Source organism: Helicoverpa zea, chromosome 17 (assembly GCF_022581195.2).
Source record: "Helicoverpa zea isolate HzStark_Cry1AcR chromosome 17, ilHelZeax1.1, whole genome shotgun sequence".
NCBI classification, from domain to species: domain Eukaryota; kingdom Metazoa; phylum Arthropoda; class Insecta; order Lepidoptera; family Noctuidae; genus Helicoverpa; species Helicoverpa zea.
Window position 1 is genome coordinate 4930202 of NC_061468.1, and position 18094 is coordinate 4948295.

At 37.5% G+C, this 18094-nt stretch overlaps 1 protein-coding gene across 2 annotated transcripts in view; it reads right to left on the reverse strand.

The window, feature by feature from the left end:
- Positions 1 to 1488: 1488 nt before the first annotated feature.
- The window catches only part of LOC124638014 (membralin), an 84001-nt gene continuing 67395 nt past the window's right edge, over positions 1489 to 18094 (reverse strand). For both annotated transcript variants that reach the window (XM_047174786.1, XM_047174787.1), the window contains 2 exons: positions 7509 to 7608; positions 1489 to 2702 (listed from right to left, as the gene is read on the reverse strand). In XM_047174786.1, coding sequence (XP_047030742.1) covers positions 1971 to 2702; positions 7509 to 7608 — 832 coding nt within the window. In that variant the 3' untranslated portion in view covers positions 1489 to 1970. The remainder of the gene's footprint in view (positions 2703 to 7508; positions 7609 to 18094) is intronic.

Sequence of the window (18094 nt, forward strand, 5' to 3'; positions counted from 1 at the left end):
ATAAAAAGAAACCAGTAGCCTTCCTCGATAAATGGGCTAGTTAATACTGAAATATATTTTGTGTAATAAGTTTCTATGTATAATGAAATAAGTTTCTATCCCCCTTACTTATAAAATCTCTAATCACCTTCTAAGCAACATTTTAACTAATCACTACTTAAAGTATTAAGTAGTGATTAAATGTTAGTTAAAACATGCTTAAGTAACGTTTATAAGTAAGAATTCTCTTAAACAGCCCTTAAGTATTACTTATATTTAATTCACGTTTATAAGTAAGGCTGTATGTGTCTGTTAGTAAAATTGTAGGTAACTGAGGAAAACTTGTGAACAATATTTCCGATATTGCTATAAGATTAAGGAAAACTATCTATATAACGATGTTATTAAAACTTTTTGAATGTAATGCATATTTTGATTATAACTGTGTTCTGTAACTGTCGTGAATCTTCATAGTAAAGTAGTTATTCTGTGATTATTTTGTTAACCTTTTTGTTCGGTGTTCGCAGATGAGGAATGCAACGAGTCTTCCCAACTTCCTAGCCAGCCAGGAGCAGTATCGATGTATCGTGGTCAGGAGAGGCGCATCAAAAGAGACTTATTTTGTAAACTTTTCCAATGAAATTGTATTCACTTCTCATGTATTAAACATGTTATATACCAACTCAAATGAAACATTGTTTTATTTTATAATCCTATATGAAAATTTATTAGAGACAATAAATGATCTTTAAATTAATGCACAGGATTAAAAATCTTCCTGCACTTAAGAATTTGGTATTCGAAAATAAATCTGGTCCTAATGAATATTCTTCTTATTGTTAGAAATACATAATTATCAAAGAAAAACATAAAATTAAGTTATTAACTAACATTATGAGTCATGTTACTTGAATAAATAAACTTTCTATTCTATTCTAATACCCTTATCCCACACCAGGCACGAGCTCCTACTAGAACAGTAATAGTCTAATACACTGTAGTTCGACAAATCTCCTAGATTTGAAAAATATTCAAGAGCCAGAAAGTCTGACAACTAGTCTTACCAAGAAGAGATAATATTATTACCCAGTAACTAGGTTGTGGAGATCAGATTGTCGATTCATGTCATACACTGGTCTTCAGCTACATTTTATTAGACTGGACGCCGACTACAACATAGTTGTGAAAATTATAAGCAGTTGCGGACATAACGGATAAGATATCAAAGATAAATAAATTGAACCCCAAAAGAGATGTGTTGCTGAAGCTATCACTTTTCTACTTAATCCTCAGTTTGAACAGTTTTCAAACGACAAAACGAACGACTACATGATGCAACTAAATGGATATTCAGCTTAAAACTTTACTGCCACTGCTGACCTTAAGATCGAGAATCTACAGAATCTACTAACAGTAAGTACACCGATAAATTGTGCTAATTGATTATCTTCGTATAATTGGAGAAGGTTCAGGTAGAGATTATTAAATAGGCTTCGAAATAATACACAGTTTTGAACAAAAATATTTAATTGCTATTAACTAAATCACTGAATAGAGTATGCCAACCTCCAGCGCCAACCTCTAAGCACAATCAAAGTAACACGTTATTTCAATAACACAAAACTCTAATACATTACATATTAGGTTACCATAAATATTTACAGATTTGCTTCAGGTAATGGCAGAATACTTCTTACACTACAATCACCTTTGTATCATACCATAAATTAAGATTTCCTTCTTTAAAAAATAAGAACATTGTGAACATGTTTGATCAATATATTTACTAAAGATTCATCCGATATATTGTGACTTATTTGATCTTATTCGAAGACAAAATTCTCTAATAAGTTCTTGAGACAGTATCATCTACCAGACATTATATAAACAGTATCGTTACGGCAACATCTTTACTTGTTCACAAAAGCGGTTACGATTAATCGGAACTAACACATAGATATTATTGTGAAATGACCTCTGAATAAGTTACGCTAATCTAATTCGTCGGCCTCCGGGGAGGCTCGGGGAGCCAGTCTGTCAGTCTTCGCTGGCGAACTGCTCTGGACCAAGGGCGGGTCGTCACTGTTGTCGACGATACTGTCTTTTCGTCTACGATCTAAAGTCGAAGTCTCATCTTTGACGTCTGTCACAATAGTGGAATTACCGTTAGTTCCACCAGGCAAGACTGCATGATCAGTCTCATTGGCAACAGAGTTACTGTTACCAACATTGATTTTGCTGTAAGATTCCCTTTTCCTAGCAATTTCTTCTATCTTGATGTCTGCGTCACCGCCGGGAGTGACGGAGTTATCTTTGTCATTATTCCTTATATCGACAGTTGGACGCGTGGCAAGAGAGCTCTCCTGTGTGTCGCCGCCCGAGTTAGTGTTGGTCTCCACCGCGGTGTCGGACGGTCTGGTGGTCACCACATCGCCAGTGTGAGTGGTGTTAGTTTGCGCGGTGGAGACGGACGGTGATGTTTGTGTGGTAGACTGCGCGGTGTTCTGAACTGTCTGCGTAGTGGACTGGGTAGTCGGGGGAGTAGCCTGTGTGCCGGTGCCTGGAGCGTCGTGGTAGGCCGCACCGCTCGCCAGAGCGGCGATACCTGCCAGTCCCATCACGCCAGCCATGCCGCGGTGAGTACGGAGAAGCAACTGCTGCAGCTGCGCCTGCTGTAGTATGACTGGCAACTCGTAGTGATGGAAGAAGTACAACATGGAGTGCTGGAACAAAAACATAGTGTCATAAAATATTCTAGAACACTTCGAAATCTCCCTATTTGTAAAATTCGATGCAAACGCTTTCTATTTGTGATTTAAGGGGAAATGTAGCAATAAATAAACGGTAAAGAGATAAGCTGGCAATAGTTGCGGCGGAGATGGCGCCCGGCTAGGCGACGGAGACGCGCTTAGCTGGCGCTCAGATAGATGTTGTGAGTGCAGATTATGAGGCACGTCCGTCGAACTGAGCAAAACTCCTTTAGACAAATAAATGAGCGACTCGTGACGGTGTCCTCACTCCTCCCCAGTCTTTATTTATTTATTTCTGGGTCAAAGTTCCCTCCCCTCGCGTCGTCCGACGTAAGTTTTAATTAAGAAACTTGTGACCGCGCCTGACTCAACTTTTATTTGAAATTATATTTTCTGATACCCTCATTTTGATTTTTTCCAAGTGGCGGTGTAACGGGTTACCGGCGCAGACAAGTTGCGGCACCTTTGTGATTTATTATTCGCGGCGTGTGCTCCTTGACAGATAATTGAATGAATTTTATGTCATTTTTTACATTGAAGTTGCATCCCCCTCGGTGTCGCAATTTCACGAGAACGGTGACAAACTCAGAGGGCACTACAGAATCGGATTATATTTGAGTGACACACATTTGCGAACAGGACGATAGGTCAGTGGAACACGGGTTACATTTCACAAGCTTAATTAACACCATGCGTTCGTGCCCCAATCTGTTCGCGGATCATCGCTACAGCAGCAAATATAAAAAAGGATCAAACGTTTAAAAGGTATTTAATGGACAGAGATGACGCCCTTTTATACGTCCATTAAAATCGGTCGCTTTGAGATTTACCGCCCGCCCTGTTAGATAGATACGTGAATAAAAAACGAGGCCATTTTTATCAATTTTCAGATCGTTTGTAACAGATTACGTTGGCAGCGTACAGACGCACGAACTTTCCTAAGGGCTTGGCTGTTTGAAAATTTATCTAACATCAACAGTTTAGTCAAATTCATAATGATAAGCGAATATTAAACTTGTTACAGGTTTTATTCTACTATACATAATATTAAAGAAAGAAGCAACAAATACGTCGCTAAGTAGTTTGCATATACTGGTACAAATGTATGTAAGTAACAATTTGCTTTTTGCAAAAGGCGAATCGCGCGAATCTTTTGTGATGATGAATTTTTTAGCCGCAAAATTGTCTTAAACACTTTACTGGCAGCGCGTTGATTATGCCAAGACGGTGGAAATCTCTGACAAAAATAAAGTTATTTTGATTTAAAATGCTAAGAAAAAACAGTGAACGGAGCGAAAGGAGCGCCGCCCTCGCCGGACGAGACATTTTTTATAAATCCCTTTTCATTTTACAAATCCTTGGACAAGCATAGGATGACTACGTTAAAGAGTCGACATTCTGAAACAACGCCTTTTATTAATAAATACGAGATGCACTGAAGGTCCTGTCGGCTTGCGCCCTAAAGGTATGCATAATATAATTATGTACGCCACAAAGTAAGCTGCTGAGAGTGTTTGACTTAAGTTTAACTATAATTTGCAAGAGATCTGCAAGATTACAACACTTTACATTGTTCCATGATGGCGGGCCTTTTCTGTTGATTTAGGACTTGACAGAAATTAACTGAAGCACGCCTATTAAACCTCTACAATAATAGGGGTCGCGAGTTAGTCTTCAGCGACCGCTCAGTCGCCGAAAAATTCACAGCTAATAGAAAGTTAGGTGATTATTAATTGAATAGTAAATTCTCTTTGAGCCTGTTGTCAACAAGCTGTTTCGACTGTTAAAATTAATGTAAGGAGGATCGCACGTCGGTGACAATATTATGCGCGGCGCGTCGCGCTGGCCCGACCTCATGAAATATGATTTTTAATAATAAGTTGACACGCTCGATGATTATAAGATAAGACCCCACTTTGCATTCCGAAGGGGCTTCTTGTTTTTCGTCGTCGCCCTCGCGCTGTAATCCGGCAGAGCCTACGCCCCGCGCCCTGAGACGCTTGAGCTGGCTCGAGGCGCGCCTAATATTATCTCCATACTCAATTATAACTGCGCTTTTGTTGTCGCCTAACATGTTCACAACATCGCAGATTATGGGATCATTGCGAAATTAAAAAATAAATCCTTTTTTTGGTAAAAGTAAAATAAAGCAAATTGTGGGTCAGTGTAATTAAATATATCTAAACGTATCAAAGTAGTTTTAGATTTGAACAGGATCAAAGCAAACATAACGAGAATGAATTGTTCTACTAAGGTTCAGATGCATTGACCGTCTGTCTAGTCGTATTTATTTTCATATCGAGTTAGCGCATACCTAATGTGTAACACAGTTCTTTGTGCCTACTCGTAAACAATAATATTGCGGGGCTACTTATGTGTATTATATGTATATATCTATAGAAGCGGTCGTAATATGCGGCAGTCCAATCTTAGACGTTACGCACTATCACTGTGCTATCACCGTCAAAGACCACAATTTAGATAGCTTGGTCACTATTAACACAGTACACACATACATATGTGTACATAGATCACCGGTATACAAGTGTGTACCTGTGTGTTGTGTAGTACCGGCGGGAGGCCGAAGTCCGTTCGGCGTGTTATTAACTTCCGTGCAGCATAGCGACCGGAAATCGACGCCGGAGTAGATCCGCTCAAGACACACAGTCTATAGCGCCCCTAACGTACACGGATCAACTATATTACGCTATTGTTGATCAGTGAGTCCCAATCTTAATAGCCAAGCATGTTCACGAGTAATTATCATGGTCACTTCAATGTTATCATATGGACAGCGCCAAAATATACAGGAATCGAATTAAATGTTCCGCTTATTTGAATTTGGGGAAAAGTAAATGTTTGATTTTCGGGTTATTGATAAAATTTGTTTTAGCTCGCCGATATTAATATAAATGGCCGTTTTTGTATAAAATTTATAAATTATTCTGACATTAACGTGCGTCGAGGCGAATCAATTACCACGTATGTTAATATTTGTCGTATCTATTGGACTGCTAAACTTGTTTGGAGTTGTTTTTTAATTTATAAGTTTCACGAGTTTTGAAACATTTAAGCGTCTGTCGGTCAATCACAAGTTAGTGTTGGTGTCCACAAATCACTTGAAGGTAATGTGTCGCCGGCGCGTCCCCCGGGCCGGCAAAAAGTATTACACGCACAGCCGTCATTTGAATCGTCCCGGGAAACATTTGACAAAACTTTGACGCCACACGGGTTCGGAACGTTCTTCCTTATAAAGGCTGTGTCCATTTTTATCATGACATGGTTATTAGGTCAAGCACTTAATGAAACTATGAATAGAACTATAGTAATCCATTAAAACAAAACAAGATTGAAACAAAGCTGCAGTTTGTATAATCCTGAAACCATTGAAACAAATCTCCGAGTATAAACCCAAACCATGGTGCAGCACAAATTGATAACTATCATAGGAAAACGGCATTTTATATCTCAGAAAATATAGGCGAATTTTCCGTGACATCTAGGGGATACAGGCACAATCACAAAAACGTATGGGGACGTGATTTGTTGACAAATGCTCGCGACCCGACCCCTGTAAAGAAGCTTTCTCTTTTAGTTTTAAAAATAATAATAATTCCCAAGTTTGTGTGCACCTATAGAACTGTGCGTGTGGGTGAAACGTGAATGTATGTGAGTCCCCGAGGCGTCCCCGAAGCCCCGTGACCCGTCAGCTATTGTAACGTTGTCATGACATACAAACTTATTTTAATAATAAGACGTTATTTTTCTGCTATTCAACTGGGACTTCAATACATATTAGTGGGTCTTTTGGTGTTAAATCTGACAGCAGGGCTCTGATTCTAGTTATTTAGAAACCCAGACATCATTGTCCATAATATTTCCATTAGAGAGTATTAGTAGTCTATATCGTAGATAGATATTTTTCAAGAGCCCTCGAGGTTTATTCGAATGCTATTGCACATCTGTACACATATGTTCACAAATCATATGTAATTTTTTATTGATGATATGGTGCTAAAATTTCTCTTTTGTGCCATCTTATGTAAATACATTATGAATTTAGTATAGTTCCTTTTAAAATGTCAGATATTTTACCCTATAATGGACTACACTTATTGAAAAATCTAGATAGATTAAAGTAGACGATATTTCGCTGCCAAAATTTTCAAAATATCCATAAAGTTTGCCGAACAAATTACGGCGCGGTTAACACGAGGGAAGTATCACTAGGAAGTATAGCAATAACAGTGGGGAGCAAAGCTAATATCGCTTTAGACAAACAGTTGATCTATAGAGCGTGATGCGTTCTGCGTGGCGAGTGCGTGGCGCCTGCGGCCTGACCGACATCAAAGTGCTTTGAACAAACATCACTGCACTTGGTAAATAGGCTAGTTGCAAATTATCATGTCATATTAGAATAAGGACAGCGCTATGCTGCATATATTGCGGTTTGAAAGGGAAGAATTTCGTTTGTTTTTGGGGGTGATTCTTTGCCATTGAAAACGTGTGAGGGACAATATTGAATGTACGACCGCAGTGTATTTTGTTACTGCTGCATGTGGTAACTCACTCATATTTGTCCATTGACATTGCTCATTTAATTTATGAATTCCACCTTGCCCCAAGATAATGTATTCGGACGTATTGTTAACATGGATGTTCGTGTCTACCGCTGGAAATATCAAGGATCTAAAGCAACATTTGTCATCGAGAGCCAGCCGAAGAACGTTTGAAAGTAATCAAACTTTTGGTGTTTACACTAGTATTTATGATACTCGCCTGTATGAAGAGCCAGGATGTGACGAGCGCGAGGCTGCTGTACTGTCCGTTAAACCGGTAGTGGTACGCGTAGAACGAGAAGTGGTACAGGTAGAAAAATCTGTGGACAAAGAAAATATATTCTGTTATTACTTTTGTATATGGAAATAAATGTCAAATTCTGTCAAAGTTAGGTGGGCTTAAAAATAAGATGTCTTTTCTTTCGAAAGGTTTCAATCACATTTCTGATGGAATTCCATGAGAACACATTTTTAAAGTATCACGACTGCTCATTTTTGAAAATAATATGACATTAGGATTACAATGTCTAATTTTGCTTCAACCATTATCAATTATCTACCAAAGATACAGATCAACATTTTGTATGTCTATGTAAGTACATGTGTCATGTTTGATGTATCTACCAGAACAAAACTTGACTAAGTGTATTTCTCCAAAACGTTTTAGATTTTTTTTAACCAATAAATAAAAATAGCCAATTTTACACATTCATAGATATGTGCTAAGAACATAAAAGACGTTGAATTGAATATCCATTACTGGAGTAGTAGAAGGCGAGGGTCAGCGTGTAGTAGCCACCATCACATAAACTGTATTCTAGTGTTATCTCGTTATGGACAATGTCTTGAGAAAGAACTACAGGATACAGAAGGTTCACGATATATCTTTGAAAAAGTTACAAGAAATATTAAAAAATATATATTTGTTTAAAATTGCGGTAAAATTAAATAGGAAAAATTAGGTTGATTTTACAATTGAAATTCAATGTGTCAAGTAAATTATGCTACCTATAGATGCAGTGAGGTTAGGTTTAACAAAAGCTAGGCTGGATATAAGTACATAGAGAGTAAGGTCAAGTAGAGAATGCTATTGGAAATAATTATTCAATGTCTAGACCACTGGTAAATTCAGTACTAAGCATGTATAGCAATTTCCTTTCCATCGTTCAGAGGCATATTACTTACTGCCTTTGTTTACTTGGCCTTCTGCCAAGCCAGCCAAGACTGTCATGGCGTCGAGTCAAGCAACAAGTATCGCGCGACGTCGCAGTGGGCGGACATCATTAGTAGCTTATTGAAACACAAGACGCCATGTTTGATTAATTATAAGTAGCTAGGATCTGATATACGATAAATATTTGCTTACTTTTTGTTTTTTTTTTAAGAAGTTTTTGTTAAGTTGATATAATATATAGATATATAATCACATTTTCCCACGTGAAATTAATTAATTCATCACCTCTGCAAGATCATTATCTGGCTTGATATAGTAAAACTTCCTAGTTAGTTCTAAGAAATCAATTGGCTTAGGACATTTGGAGGTAAAAGCAGTACAAAGTCGAAAAAAAAAACAGTAAAAATAAAGGACAATGCTATTCTTTGTATGGAAGTTGGGCTCAAGAGTTGCCCACAGTAACTGCGTAGTGTATTATGTTCCATAGGCGTATAATAGGTCCCAGACCGAAATATTTCGAAATCTATCCCAGGAGTCCTGAGAAAAACTGGTTTGACTCTTATTCAATATTACGAAAAATATGCATACGAACTCTTAACGATTCCACTTTTATTACCTTAATTGAAATGCATTATAATATTAATCGACAAATACGAGGTATTGAACGAGAATTTTTTTTTACCGACTTCAAAAAATGGAGGAGTTTCTCAGTTTGTTTGTATTCTTTTTACGTAAGTACGTGCATAACTCCGTCGTTTACCAACCGATTCAAACAATCATTTTATTGTTTGAAAGAATTTACTTTCCAAATGGTTCCTTTGTTATTCGGTCCAGGGTCTGGTGATAGAAACCTTAAAACAATAGGGAACTCTCGGAAATTGTAAGCACATATCGAATAAAAGCTTGTCATTCGGGAATATGTCTCCGACACCACAAAACAGTGGAGGTTAAGACCTGACCCGACGATGGAGATGACAGTGAGACGGGGGAACTCCTCAACGGTATCTATTTACTACCTCGTGTTCGAGCTTATTTTATTCGTCTTGATAAGATTTTTCCATTGCCATTACGGATATTAATTGCATGACGCTACACGAACTTAGAACTGATTGTGGTAGATAGAGACTGAAAAGCAAGAGAAACAACAATTACCTTTAAACGTCTATTTCTGTTTTTTTATCCTGTTAACAGTGAAACCACTATCTTTCTTCTTTCTCCTGCCCTGTTCCCAAATTTTACTTGGGGTCGGCGCAAAATGTCATTTTCTTCCATTTTCCCCTGTCACTCGTCATACTGACACTCACTCCCTTCCTATTCATATCATCTTTCAGGCAATCCATCCATCTTTTCTTAGGTCTTCCTCTTCCTCTCATTACATGTCCATACCACGACAATCTTCTACTCCTCATCTTTTCTGTAACTGGCGCTACTTTCAGACTTCCTCTAATGTAATCATTCCTCACTTTATCCATTCTTGTAACACCACACAGTGAAACCACTATCTGAATGTTTTTTCAAGAAAAGAGGTTGTTAGGTTTGTGGCTGCTTACAATGGCTTGCTAACAATGGCTGCCTAACATTAGAACCGGTTTTTCTCGGGACCTCTGGGACCAATTTCAAAAATATTTGGATTCTGTCTTAAGAGTGAAGTAAAGAACCTATTTTAACTATTCCCACTTCTGGGCAAATGGCTTGGGCTTTATAAAGTGACTGTTCAAGTTGAACATTAGAACCGGTTTTTCTCGGGATCTCTGAGACCGATTTCCAAAATATTTGGATTCCGTCTTAAGAGTGAAGTAAAAAACCTATTCTAACCATTCCCACTTCTGGGCACATGGCTCGAGCTTCATAAAGTGACTGTTCAAGTTTAACATTAGAACCGGTTTTTCTCGGGACCTCTGGGACCGATTTCCAAAATATTTGGATTTCGTATTAACAGTGAAGAAAAGAATCTATTCTAACCATTCCCACTACTGGGCAAATGGCTTGGGCTTTATAAAGTGACTGTTCAAGTTTGACATTAGAACCAGTTTTTCTCGGGACCTCTGGGACCGATTTCCAAAATATTTGGATTTCGTGTTCAGAGTGCACTATGGAACCAGCTGGAACTACTCCCACTGCTGGGCAAACTTTGAGCCCAGACCCTGGCATTGTCCTTTCTTTTAGATTATTCCAAAACGGTCTACTAAAGAAGAATGCAACGCAACCCGAAGCGCCGACACTTAGCACAAGCGACTCGAGCCAATCGTATATTTCCCATGTAGAGACAGCATTAGATTCGTTATCTGCTTATTTCGGTGGATAAATTCCCAATGTACGACAAGGGCGACAAACGGGCCCGGAAAAGGGGAAATGTCACCTCGTTATCTGAAAAGGTTGCAATTTTATTTGAAATCGATATTCACTGAGATATACATTTTTCTTGTGCTGTTGTGTTCCGAGTGTGAAGAAATGGCTACACACACGATGCTCTCTGGCGTTTGCCGGTTTTACAATGCCTTGTGATGCTACTTGGTAAATGATACAAATGTTGCGAACGTAAAAATGATTAACTATCGATATTTCTGATTGGAAAAAGCTCATGGATATGCAATTATTAATAAATTAAAAATATATGTTTCTCTGAGATTAATAGACGCTAATTAATATGCAATAGGTAAAGTATAGAACCTGACACGCTTATGCATTAGACTAATCAATAGATAGTTAGACAAGGGCGAGAATACGGCTAATATGGTAATATGAGCGTGAGCTACTAATTAGTAGCTAGTGGTAAATCGCGACCAAAGCGTCGTGAAACATGCTTTCCTTAATTCTATCATCTCATCAGTTTTGGCCAAGTACCCTTATTACAAGCATTACGTTGAAATCTAAATAGTATTCTCGGAATAATTTTCAGTAGTGGAATTCTGTAACTTCATACTCAAAGGACTAGACTACATAGTTGGATAGGGTGATTTTAATCTGATCATAATCGATATTTTAATCTAACTTTAAATTACCTTAAAGTAAATAACTCTTTAATACAATATGTTCGTTCAACATATTTACTTCTCCGTTATGTAACACCAGCAACATAATGCTGAACCATCAAATTATAACAGCTAAAACAAAACGAAACACAAATTGAAACCAATTTAAAATCAGAGGTAAAAAAGCACACAAAAAGAGGAGACAATAAAATTGGAATTCAATAAAATGTTGTTTGAAAAAACATCTGTTTCGCAGACAAAGAGCAAGGCGTCGATTAAGTTCTTAAGTAACCATTTCAGAGACAGATCGTTTACGGAATAATTTAAGGAGGGGCAGGGCTGGTCTTCGGCAGAGTCCAGCTAAGCTCCGTAGGCGTCGGCTCTTTGAGCGACATCAAACGACGCGAGATTACCAACGCATTAAACATACATGTTAGAAGAAACAAGCGGCGTTTTCTTAATGTTATTTCGTCCATAAATATTTTATCGCCTCTGTAATGGAAAATGTAAATGACGTCCTGGCTGTAGTGCGTGTGACTCTTTTGTTCGGTTTGCAATTGATGATTTCGGGTGCACCACATTGATTCGTATTGAGTAAGTGAATATATGAACACATAGCACGGTCTTCGCACCATCATGAAATATCATTGGATACAATATGGTGTGATGTTACGCTCGTCTCATTGTATAGCGGGTCGTCTCGGTGGCGACTGATAGCTCATATAAAATATCGCGAGTCGAATGCCCATTTACAATTTTCCTTATTACACGAAAATTATTCAGAAGCCCGATAGGAGCAGAGGCGAAACTGAATCTTGTTGAACTAACTCAGTGCGAAATCACTTTCGCCTCGGCCTTTGATCTCGACTGCGCCAAAGGAATGTTATTCAGTAAAAACATGCAAATTCGATAAGGTATAACACAATATTATGGAGAGCGGCTGCCGTCGCGACGCTCTCTTTACAATACTTGGCGAGCATCGGGAAATGCTTTGAATATTATTTATCAGATCAGGAATCTTTGGGATCCGATTAATAATCTTACGTTAATTTTGGTTGCAGTATCGATAGCATTACGTTTAATTTTTAAATACGTACTAAAATTGACACTCCTGTGGGTACTACAAATGAATCCGATTCTAGAGAGATAATATACATATATAGTTACACCCATATAAAGTACAGTTAATCCCAAATAATGTCCAAATGAAATATCATTCTCTTTTTAATAATTAATATTTAAAACAAGAATAAACAACCACCGCCGCAGGACAAGGCATGTAAATATTTAAAAAATACTTTTGTGTAAAAATTATGCCGTTTTTTGAATATTTCATCACTGAAGCTCAACTGCTAATGGCGCTTTGAAAAAATATAAAAGGATGCTCCCAATAAGGTTACCCTGTGCCTTTTAACGCAAATTGCCTTATCTCAATCTTAAATCAATGTTCTGCTTGTATATTATGATAATAACGTTTAACGTGTTTTAACGCTCACTGTGTAAAATGTGATAAGACCGTTTGTAGTTAAATAAATAAAATCTATACTTATAATAAATCTGTAGAGAGGTCAATTCTGTACATTGAATATATTTCCAAAATAACTATTAGGGGGTGATTAGTGATCGATACTGATGCCAAAAATGCAATCAGTAAAATTTTTGTCTGTCTGTCTGTCTGTCTGTCTGTCTGTCTGTCTGTCTGTCTGTATGTTCGTTATGGAAACAAAAACTACTGGACGGATTTTAATGAAACTTGGCACAAATATTCTTCACACTCCTGGGCAGGTTATAGAATACTTTTCATCACGCTACGATCAATAGGAGCAGGACAGTGAAGGTAAATGTTGGGAAAACGGGAGAAGTTACTCCATTTTTTAAGCTTCCGTCGCGTGTGCAGCCTTAATGGTTACAGGTACACAGAAACCATGTACGACGGAAATATTCTTCATAAAGTTATGTAAAAAATATCCCATGGCAGCATATGTCTATCTTTTATGGTTGACTCACAATAACACGTAAAACTCTCGGTAGCTTAGCAGTTCGGGGCTTTCTGATTATATTTGTCTACTATTTCGTTTATAACACTCTCACTCACACTAATTAAACATAGTTAACAGTATTATCTATTAATTAAAAAAAGAATGATTTAAATCGGTAAAGAAACACCAAAGTTATACATGAAAAACCGTAATAAGCCACCGCGCGTGAATACTGAATCACGCACGCTATAAGGATCATTTTTGTGCAACGGTCGCCGCGCTCGACGCGACTCGCGGCGCGGTGGCTGCGCGAGCTTCATACAATATTTGGCTGTTGGTGCGATTGATGCGAATAGACGTTCAGAGCGTTCAACCTTATTGCGCGACTTTTAGGTTTTAAATAATTTATTTTTAACTTTCTTTTGTTGTTATTTTATAAAATAGGTTGGTACCTATTAGTTATTTTTGTGTTTAAATATTCGTTCAAATTACAAATTATTAATAGTTTACATTTTATTACTTAAAGAAGCAGTAAGTACGCATAGATTTAGATAATTGGAGGGGCTGGTGTTTATTATTTCTTCCTCTCTTTGCACAAAGTCCGACTCTAACGCGGACGAAGTCGCTGGCAGAAGCTAGTAAATAATAAATGCATTGTTTCTTACTTCACTTCGTACATAATTTGCGCTGATGATGTATGATTTGCCTGAACTAGGTAAGAAGAAATTTCTTTAGAAATAAGCATTACCTTTGTAAATTCATTCTTGTCTTCTTTCTTCTTATGTGTGTGTAGGTATATAAATTATAAACCTGTGTCTCAGGGTTAAAAATCAAAAGTTGAAAATGCAGTGAAGGATAGATGATGTTATGATGACAATTTAGTTCATACAGTTCTGAGTGAACGAATGTATAAGGGCGACGGCGCGGGGTCGCGGGTTGACCGCCGGAATCCGCAACCCCGGCAGGGTGCGCCACTAACGAAATGAAATTCCGCTGGCATTCCACGCCACGGCTGCGTTCGCGACTATGACCACTGCTGACAATACCAACTATCCAATAATTCCATGCCGCCGATAGGAAAAAGGGCGCCAAGTTTATTAATAACCAGGATCAACATATGCCGCACTCATTGTTAAGTACCCTGAAATACTCTGTTCATTATATTTGTGCACCTTTTGTTCTAATTTTAGAACATTTTCTGTTAGTTACTGTGAATTAAGTGTTTGAAAATACACAATAGGTATTACACATTACTACTAATGTATCACAAACAACGGTTAATCACGCATATATATTCTATCATACAGCATGGAATTTCAAGCTGCAGTCACGATTACATCGTAGTAATTAACTTAATAGGCTATGATGATATTTATACACTTAACAATCGAGGAATGTCGCGTGCTATCCGCTAGAATGCAGACGTAAGTGACACTTCAACGTTTAACCAAATTGTTTACATAAACAATTCAGTATTTAGCAGGTACAGTTTCTACCAAATAACTTAGCAATTCAGTTCTTAGTACCAAGCCATTTGACACCTAGTGCGTTTGTTCGTACAAATAATAACTATCGCATTGACTTCACACTAGTCATAAACAATACACTAGCCACATGCGGCAGGAGTCAAATGGCTAAATTCAGAATTGCAAAGTTACTTTGCCCAAGCTATATTCCTTATTGCATCCAGTATATAAAACATACAAGTTTTAAAATACCACTTAGAATCCATAACTAAATATGTCTCAACTAAAACACAAGTCAATTTATAAAACGGATCATCCCAACAAAAACTTTGCATACAATCTAAGCCCAGTTTTATCTAAAATCAGGCAAGTCTACACAGCCAGTTAAAGTCTGAATATGTAGTATGAAATTAGAACGTCGATGGAGCAAGTTGGTGTCGATGCTAATCGCGGGCACAAGTTGCGATGGCTCGACAAATGCGGTTCAACACACAAACTTGCTCCAGTTGCCAGTTCGACATGTCTGATACTTGTGTCTTGTGAGAATGCTTTAATAGACCCGTTTGGGAGGAGGCTGCAGGCAAATTTTATTAAACTGATAGGTTAAGTTATATAATGTAACAATAAATATTAGGTAAAAACACATGAGGACAAAATATCGTCACATAAAAGTCACTAACGCTATTTTATTGTTTATCGTGTTCTAAGATACCTACATTACAGAACCCTAAACAAATTCATTTGAAACAATGAGACCATTTTTTATCAATCTAATGCACCACAGGTATTTAAATTATAGTTCTTCTTTAATAATCAAATACCTAATTATGATATCATGTATAACTTACAACAGACATCAGCTGATTCACGACACCCTAAACCACACGATTGATCAATCATCTACTGCAGAGTTTGGCAAGCCGGGTGTGAGGCATGTCAACAGAGGCAGGATGGCTCAATTCGTCGAGGAAGCCTCACCAATACAAACCCGCCGACTTGAACGCCAAGTACCCACTCCCAGTCAAGTTTCGTAAGGCACAACTTTCACCAGCCAATTCAGAATTGCTAGGGGTTGCCAACTCCCAACATATTGTACAATTCACCCGTATTTCTAAGACTTTTTATAAATAGAAAGTTGGTTATTGTTCTAAAAATGTTTTTTTAAACAATATTTTTTACGATATAAAGTTTCGCAATTTGCGAAGGGGTTGTTGCGTAGTTTATTAACTTAAACAAACTTATTTTTGTATTGCTTCGTTTTGAAAAATCTTGTTTGGTGTTTTAAAATGTCGCACAACGTGAGTCCGAAGTCGATTGTATTAAAATAGAATTTATGAAGTATTTACTGTAGTTACGTTAATTACATATTTTTTCGCACACCATATTCATATAATTATTAATAAACAAAACGTCATAAAATATAATATCGATAAAAAAATATGTGCTACAATTTGTACCGTAGTCAGTAGACGTAGCATCGTAGCGTCGTAGCCGCGTAGTAGGTCCGTAGAGGTCTCGTAGCGCTTGGTCACGTGCCCGGCGATCACGAAACGTTTTTACCGCATTTCCGCTTTTTTAACTGCTCACGTGGCAATCGCGTCGCAAATTTTAAAGCGACGCTTTTAAAATCGGAATTTGAAATATTGTAGAATTGAAAAAGCTCTTGAAAAAAAAAAACAGAAATTTAAGTTTGAAAGAGATTATGAAAATGACAGTGTCAGCTGCGCCTGATATTCGACAGAGATCGAATATGCTCACATTGGGGTTACGAGTTCAGCGGGAATGGACTGTTTGTACGCCGTGAGACGTGTGTCGGCGATGTTATTAAATTCCCGTCTTTTTTCCCTAATCTCGTTGTCGACACGGCCCGCGGGCCCTCATCGGAAATGGCATTATTTCCCGAAGCCCGGAGCGTCCCAGTACGGACACCGGATACACCCCGCTGCCGATTCCGTACGAAGCAGTATGCCAACAACCCCCAAAACGTCCGTTGTTTGAGAGAAATTTCATCTATTTCCTCTGGCATCCGTTTTAACATTACTTTGTCTTCGACGCTTTGAGTTTTAAACTTAACGTCACAGAGCTTGGGTCATTGATGTCTACTTGAGTTTTAATGACTTTATTGTACTTCAGGGTATTTAGATAAATATTTATAGATTCAAATTAATGTTTGCATGTCTGTACGCTACAGGTTCCAAAATCATGATTAAGCTTTTTATGGATTCTTGTATGCATTCCGAAAGTCCTTGATAAGAAAATTAAGGAGAATATATTTCAGTACACTTACGGTATCATAGACCACTTTCAAAGGTGTTTCATGTTCGTCTTATTTGTATAATGATCTCGTATATGCTCAGTAAATGTTCGTATATTGTACTTAAGGCACCACATGTTTTAAAACAAAACAATCCTCTTACATACAAACAAAATCTTAAATAAACAATCCTTAGCACATAAATTAATCTTATTACGAACTCATTAGGGACATAAGTCACTCGTACCGAGTTCTGTTAGCTCTCGGTAACCGGGCAGCGGTTATCATAATATTGTGTATAGCCCTCGGTATTTCGGTTACACAAACATTCGATATTACTGGAAATAAAAACAAATCCTAAGGTAGATCTATATTAAATTAATAAGGTAAACAACATAGCTTCGGTATCGTATGTATGTTTGTTCGTAACGTGTGCTGGTAATAATAATGGCTGATCATGGACAGGTTTCGATTTCACCCTGCTGGCTATTTTTCTGTTTTCTCTTGCTATAAGAATAAACGAAAATATCTTATTGTTTGCTCGTTGTTATGATATTTCTGTTAATTATGACCAGACTAGACAGGGATCAATTTTCTTTATAAAAACGTTAATACTTTTAATAACAAGAATAATAACTAAATAAAGTTTCACATTTCTCTATTTTCAGTTTATTTTAGATAGATAAAAGCACCCTTTTTGTAACATATCATTCCATCTTCAGCGAATCAAATCTATTTATACCAATTCCCTTACATTATTTCCTGCGTACACAATCGAACAATTGATAAACCTCCAATGACATAACAACAGCCAATAAAACAATCAGAGGTCTTACAAAACTCCGACACAAAACGCGGTATTAAATGTTCTTACAAATAAATATAAAAGAAGTGGAGTTGTCTCGGGGTTCTCACGTCCCCGATATTTGTCGCGTGTCGCCTGGCGACGCCATTGTATGGA